Source organism: Poecilia latipinna, unplaced genomic scaffold (genome assembly GCF_001443285.1).
Source record: "Poecilia latipinna isolate Pla-1442-1.1 unplaced genomic scaffold, P_latipinna-1.0 Scaffold441, whole genome shotgun sequence".
NCBI classification, from domain to species: domain Eukaryota; kingdom Metazoa; phylum Chordata; class Actinopteri; order Cyprinodontiformes; family Poeciliidae; genus Poecilia; species Poecilia latipinna.
Window position 1 is genome coordinate 236,709 of NW_015113057.1, and position 7,432 is coordinate 244,140.

Genomic DNA, 7,432 nt, shown 5'->3' on the forward strand with positions numbered 1-7,432 from the left:
TTTAAAAACCTTTTTTTTTTTTCCTCCTTAAAAAAACCGTTCAAGTTATTAATTTTTTAAAAAAATTATTTTTTTTTTTTTTTTTTTTGTCATTGGTGGTGAATATTTTATAAAACAGACATTCAACACAAAAGTAAAAATCTGATTTATACTTCGTGGCAGATCGTTACCAGAAAAAAAAATTGCTCATCTCTTGACACCAAATTAACTATTGTTTATAAAACATAAGCTGTTTGGGAATACTGCTCACCTGCTTAGACTGAGGAAATTTACAGTTGGTAAATTTTGCAAAAGTAAAAATCAGATGTTCATGTTAATATTTTCCAAAGATAAAAGAAGCTGTATGAACTAACTCCAGACCCTCCTTCTGCTTGCTGAATCATGAAATTTGAAATCATCCAGTTTTATCCCTACAACAATGACAATAAAATCAGCTGTCAAAGCCTGCAAACCAGGAAGTACTTTACACTGATGATTTACACAATTTCAACACATAAAAAATAAACACATTTTTATGTTCAAAACTTAGAAACCTTCGCTATTGTGGCAACAGCATTCAGTCCATTCAGTCCTACTTGAAAATTATTGTCTGTTTTTACAGTTTTAAACTGCAGGCGATACAATGTTCCCTCTCAGGTACACAGGTTCCCATTCGGGTCTCTTCTGAGATCTTCTTGAACGATCAGGCAGCAAACACGGTATCTATGGCAGATCCCTGTTCTCTGTAGATGAACAGATGTATTATTTGTACTGCGATAGCCAATCTTGGGCAAAGATTGGTCATCGCCAATCTGGAGGTAATAATGGCATGAGACAAGAAGGAAATGTCTTTTTTGTTATCCTGAAAAGAAAGCAGAAAAGAGCAGAAACAAAAGTACAAAAGGTTAAATAAAAACAAAATAAAAAGCACTTTTTGTTGTCAACAAGTTTAAACTTAAGGGTAACATCATTGTTCAGATAGAAAAAATATATATTTGTGTCTTCAAGACTCAACGTCAATGGCTTTGTTTTTCATCTGTTCTTGAATTTCCACATAATATGCCATAGTAAGTTACTTTTTGGAGAATTTTTAGCCTACTTCATATTGTCTTATTTAAATTATTTCCTGAGGCCACTTTTGTGGCAGTAATCTAAATACAGTTTGACATAAGACCATGATGGTTTGGATGTGTTTCTCTCTTCAATAAATTAAATAATCTCATGAAAGCTACATTTTGCACTTACTCACCTTACTTTTTTGTGATTTTTCGGATGATTCATGACAAACAAAGGAAAACAGAATAAATCTCTAGAGGAAAAATGGGTTATTTTATTTTTGTTATTAGAAACACTTAAATCAGATTCCACGTTTTTCCCGACTCAGTCAGGACCCTCGTGTATTCAGTTAACCAGAGTTTCCTGCATGCAGTTCTCAACACAGATAGCTATGATCTGTTTTGTTCTTCCCAGACGTAGCAGAACAATAAATAAATGAAGCAGAAAAAGAAGAATGGCTCTGTTAAAGAAGCAGACGTATCTGTGTTTGTGTGTGCAACTTTCCTGCTTCTTTCCTCCTTTCTGCTGACTTTCTAATTGGGTTGCTTCAAGGCTGAACTCTGCTTGGCCTCATTACCTCTTCTCTATCTACAGACTGGAAAACCCTCTCTGCCAGGAATTCATCTAATTATTTCTGCTTCACTACTGCTTTTTCCTTCTGCAAAAAACACAGTACATAAATATCCATCCATTACGAAGCATTTCATTTCTAATCACAATACAGACGCAATTGAAACAGAGACTACAGTGTCATGACTTTATTTTTTTCCCTAATTGAAGAATAAATCGAGCTGTAGTCATTTTTTCAAAGTTACCAACAACATGCTGATTCATATGCTTTACATGAAACACGTCACATGTGTTTCACCTTTTTACAGCATTTCTCACCAATTACAGAGCTTCCATTCCTCCTCTGGGATTGGCTGAGAGCTCCTTGCGAGTGGCGACATCAGAAGAAGTTTTTTTCTTCTTGTCAAGCTGGAAGTAGAATCCACTGTTTTAAAATTATTTACCGACGCATTTAAAGTGTCCGTTTATTTATCCAAGACCACAGGTAGGAGAGAATTCACATTAATGTTTCAGTAGGTAGTAACTCCAACAAACTCAGTGTTGTCCTCAGTCTCGGATTGTTCTTAGTTAAACCATTTGTTGTCCTTCGCATGAGCTTTAAATAAGAGGCGTAATTCATACAGTGTCAGCACCAAAAAAAGTCTATTGTATATACAAAATGGCACCAAGGGTGATAGAGTATTTCCTTAAAAAAAAAAAAAAAAAAAAAGACAGGAAAATAACAGTGAAGATCTAGAATCCTCTCATTCAAAAATGTCACGACTTGTCCAAAATGGCTGAAGTGTTTTTGTTTGGTGGAGGTATATGCGTACAGTGAAGGTCCTCACCAAATTAATCAAAGAAAAAGTGTGTCCAGAATATTAACAATGTACAAAAACAACAAAACAAGCCAGTCTTTATTTTTGGTTCTGATTTTCTGTGCAGCAGGTAGTGTGGCAGATGTTAATTGTCTGTGGTGTTCATTGTAAAAAAAAAAAATCTCCAACTTAAATGCTGACTTTGAATCATTGGTTTCTGGTCTTGCATCATGATGATGACGTTTTTAATATTCAGCACAGGAAAGGCTCAAAAGAGTTATGCTAGCAACAGAAGTAGCTAGCTGCTTCTGTATGCTAGCTACAAACATACCTAGAATATTTCTAACTTGTAAATTGTAGACATACAATTTACTAGAATTTACTAGCTATTTCTGTAGCTAAAATGTATGCTATAGCGACTCCCATAGCTAGCATACATTTATGTTACTGAAGTAAAGTAGCTAGCACAAATTCTGGAAAATACTAGCAGAACAAAAGACATATTCTGTCTTTGTTTAGGAGACAGTAGAACAATGTGTTATCCACAGCACCAGTCAGAAGTTTACAGGCAGTTTACTGATTCTTTTCTACTGTTGTTTTCCAGGATGGACTGATAACATGACCTCAATGAATTTAATTATAAAAAAATTATTAAGATTTCCATTCTTTCACAAAGTTCAAATTTATTCCTACAGGCTTATATATACTAATATCTGGGTAAATAGCCCTTTACTAAAGTGCAGAGGAACCACATGCTTTTTATAGCTACCAACAAATTCCCAGCACAATTCCGCCTGAATATTTGACCACCGTTTATTAAAATAGTTTCCTAGAACTACTGTAGAAAACAACATGAAAAACTCATAAATGTAAACAAAAGTAGATTGGAGTCAGATTTTAGTGGTTGTAGGATTCCTCTTTTGTCTTTAGCAAAAGACCATGAGCCATTTCTCCCGCTAGTGCTGGACACACGCGTTTGTTTTGGTTATATTTACCCAGAATGCCCTTCGCTATGGTCCACTTCCTGCTTTTGGAGCTATCTATGGTCCGCTTGATGTTCACATTTGTATTCAAACTTCACAAGACTTCACTTCAACTGAAATGAGATGGAGCTTCTGAGGCGGACCACAGTTAGCTTTTTTGCTCCACATCAAAGTTTGATTAAGCCTTCACACCAACCCAAAACAACTGACTTTCTAGGCAAACAAACTAAAGCAGATTAGTTTGTTTGGTGTGAATGCACCCTAAGATGCCGAACATAAAGGGATAATTGCAGTGAAGTCCCACACAGAGCAGGTAACCTAGTCTCCCTACACTTAAAAAAAAAGGGGAACACCTATGCAACTTATGGGATCACCAATTCCCCATTGACTGTCAAAGATGCAGCCAGAATTCTGCCTAACCCTTGCAGATGGTCACTAAAATATTTAGTTTGTCTGAAACTTCCTAAGGAATATTTGACCAAATATCAGTGCAAAACAATGGTTAAAATTAGTTATTAAAAGGCCAATGTTAATAGAAGTATAATGTGTTTGATAAGTGCTTGTAATCTTCTAAAGGGCCTGTGAGTCTGGTGACTGGAAATTTCCTTCCGCATTATGCCGTGACTAATTTAAAACCATCAGACTTATTTGAAATAAGATTCAGCAATAATCTCAGTTTTAATTGCTCAGGTTTAAGGTCATTTTAAAAAGGAATAAATCAGCCAACTTCTCAAGCTAGAATTGCTTCAAGGTTTTCTGCTGCTGCTGTGCTTTTCGTCGCTTCTTGCGGCGCCTCCTGGTGGACCCATCGAAGCAGGTGACCATCATGGTGTTGGCCTTGCAGAGGTTGACCCTGTTTTCCAGCCGAGCCGTGACTTCCTCAAGGGCCTCCAGGTGCCCCAGAGAGTCCACCTGGAAAGTCTGCCACACGTCGACTGGAGAGGGACAACAAGGTGACACTTAATGTCTGACGCTGACCACAGTTACTAATATATCTGTATTTGTGCTGCTGTACCATTTCAAATCTGTTATATATAACTTTTATAAAAAAAAAATATATTGTTTTTACATATTTGTTGAAACTGGTATGGTAGCAGACAGATAATCTGTGAAAAAATTTGAGTTTCTCTGCCTTCTCCCACTGCCAACTAGAAAAAAACCAATCAGAGCCAGGAGGTGGGTCTTAGCGCTGTCAATCACAATCCTTTCTGGTTTTATATTTGCATTATCAACCTTTTGCAGGTATTTGTTTCAGAAGAGCAATTTACAGGGTGATTTCATAATTTCTTTTACCTTTTCTTGAACTGAAAAAATGTCCCATTTAATTAAATTCATTTATTTATTTTTTAAGATGATGTCCTGCCTTCGTAAGGCACATTTCTTATCATCTTGACCAGTTAAATCAGTAAAAGTCCTTTTATTTTACAGGCAGACCATAAGCAAACTGTGCCACCCGAGAGACTTTGAAGTTCTGCATAGTATTTATTTAAAAATGAATTTAGTTGTTCTGTGTAGTCAGGCTAATTAGTGTTGTAGCAAGTTTGAATTGCTTTTCCTTTTTTTAAATAGATTTTTTTTAAACAAATCAAATTTTATCTGTTATTTCATATTGTTTACAGTTTGTTTTTTGTATGCCTTCTTAAAAATGTAGAAGTCATAAATTATTACCACTACTCTAGTTTCAAAATGTTCTGCTGCTTACATCTCATTTTATGTAACCATTGCATGAAATATAACAGTTTGATGCTTAATCTCTATAAGAAAGTTATGATTTCTCCATTCATATTTGCAAAAAAAATAAAAAATAGCCCATCCTTTATATTTCTTCTGAGTTTGTGTTAAAATGCTCACTGGGCAATAATACTCTTGACTAAAGTCCGAGAGGTTAGAGTCCTTGTCAAACGGCGTTTTGACTAAAGTCAGAGAGGTTAGAGTCCTTGTCAAACGGCGTTTTGACTAAAGTCCGAGAGGTTAGAGTCCTTGTCAAACGGCGTTTTGACTAAAGTCCAAAGGGTTGGAGTCCCAGTTGACGGCGTCTCAACTAAAGTTATACAGCTTTTTATTTTTCTTTCTCACTGTTTACGTTTTACTTATGTTTTTTAAATCTCTTTCTCACATGCTGTTTTTAATTTTAATTATGTAAAGCACTTTGAAATGCCTTGCTGCTGAAATGTGCTATACAAATAAAATTTGATTGATTGATTGACTGATTGAATACTTAAAGTGTAAGTGAGCCACTCTTTAATAACCCAATACCCATGATTCATTGACAGCTTTCTCCTTCCATAACAATTCACCCCTGGTGGTGTTTAATAAATAATTCAAATCGACTGATGTAATTGTCAAAAACTCTATCTGAGAGGTTGAACAGGGCTGTGCTGTTCAGCTGATGACAATGCCACATTTAAGTCGTAATAAGCAACTAATCAATTAAACGCATGAATAACTTCCATTCTAATCATTTATATTATTTGAAGTTTTTTTTTTTTTTTTACAGAGACATTGTAGCCTCTTATATTTATGGTTTTTATTAGAAATGCACTGATTCACTTTTTTTCACTTCTAATATCTATGCCGATATCTGAGGTTTAGTATCGGCCAATACCGATCCGATATAGAAAATCAGTGATGAATTGACTCTTTCTTTTTTTAAAAACACAAACTTAAAAATACTGAAATACAAATTTGACAACTCTACACCAGTACAGTACATTGAAATAAACCAATAGCTTCACGAGCTTGGTCAAACATGCAAAAACAACTTTAATTTGTTCAGTCAGTGCAATTAGGAGTAGAGCAGCCAATGAAAAATAAATGACAAAGAAACTGAAACTGACCAAAATAATATTTTGACTACCTTGGTCAAGCATATAAAAATAAACTGCAACAAACTTTTCAAATGGTTCAGAAAGTCCATATAGTTATTCTAGATATAATGTAAAATAAATAAAGCCTGACTTTTCTCAGCACACAACGTAGAGTTAGACTGAACAGATCTGCCCTTCTGGATACTCGATCTATAATTTTCTTTCAATAGGGGAACAGATATTAATATTGGATCAGTGCGTCTCCAGTTTTTATTTCCTTTTTGTTTATTGTTTATGGTTGTTGTGTTTTATTATGGCTGTTTAAATGTCTTCCAGTGTTTTGTTTTTTTTTCCTTTACAAAATTAAAGTTTAAAGGGCAAACTTGCATTATAATGCCATTATCAAAATAATATCATTTATAACGATAATTACTAGAACAATTGTGACAGGCAAGATCACAAAAGATACTCTTCCTTGATAACACTGAACAGAAACCAGAGACATTTTTACTGACACTCTTGGTTCCACTTGGCGGGCTCCAGCATGAGGTTGTGTTTGGCGTGCTCCAGTTCTCTCCTCAGTCTGTTGTACTTGACTCGGACCTCTGAGATCCTCTGCTGACGATGCTCCAAAAACCTCAGCTTGGCGCTGAAGCATCCACAGCCCTGAAACCACCAGTTCATACAAACATTTCACTACTGCATTCTCTCCTCATACGCTGCTTTGCATTGTTGGTTTTTTATTGCACCTCCGTGTTAGGCCTGTTGAAGGTAGGATGAAGAGTGCACAGATAAAACCTCTGGGGAGTGAAGCAACATAAATCTGAAGACCAAAATGTACGGTCGGATTGTGTTAATCTCAAAAACATCATGTTTAAGCGTGATGTTGTTTCTTACAGTGGTTCCTCAGTGTTACTTGATGTCAGGTTATAGACTGCAAGTGACAAAAAGTCCTATCGGTCAAAGGTAATATCGCAAAATTCCTTGCAAATATTTCTAAAATAGCGCAATCTGTGGTTTTGATCGCAAAAACTCACAAAAAATAATTATAAAATCCTGGAGGGACTGATCCACGTGAAAAAAATGTTGAATGCAGACGCTACTATTGGTTAATATTTTTAACAGTTTCTTCTATTTTATTAATACAATTTGCCACAACATTCATAAACATTCATGATCTTGATGTGACCTAAAATAAAATTTTCTTTGACACTGCTGCTCTAGTCCAGTGTTTTTCAAC

General features: G+C 35.3%; 1 protein-coding gene across 4 annotated transcripts in view; it reads right to left on the bottom strand.

The window, feature by feature from the left end:
* Positions 1-3,362: 3,362 nt before the first annotated feature.
* The window catches only part of LOC106951114 (kinesin-like protein KIF26B), a 43,552-nt gene continuing 39,482 nt past the window's right edge, over positions 3,363-7,432 (bottom strand). For 2 of the 4 annotated variants that reach the window (XM_015038433.1, XM_015038432.1), the window contains exons 14-15: positions 6,708-6,858; positions 3,363-4,320 (exon numbers count right to left, since the gene is read on the bottom strand). In XM_015038433.1, the coding sequence (XP_014893919.1) occupies positions 4,121-4,320; positions 6,708-6,858 (351 nt within the window). In that variant the 3' untranslated portion in view covers positions 3,363-4,120. The remainder of the gene's footprint in view (positions 4,321-6,707; positions 6,859-7,432) is intronic. The other 2 variants (XM_015038435.1, XM_015038434.1) reach the window with 1 other exon arrangement.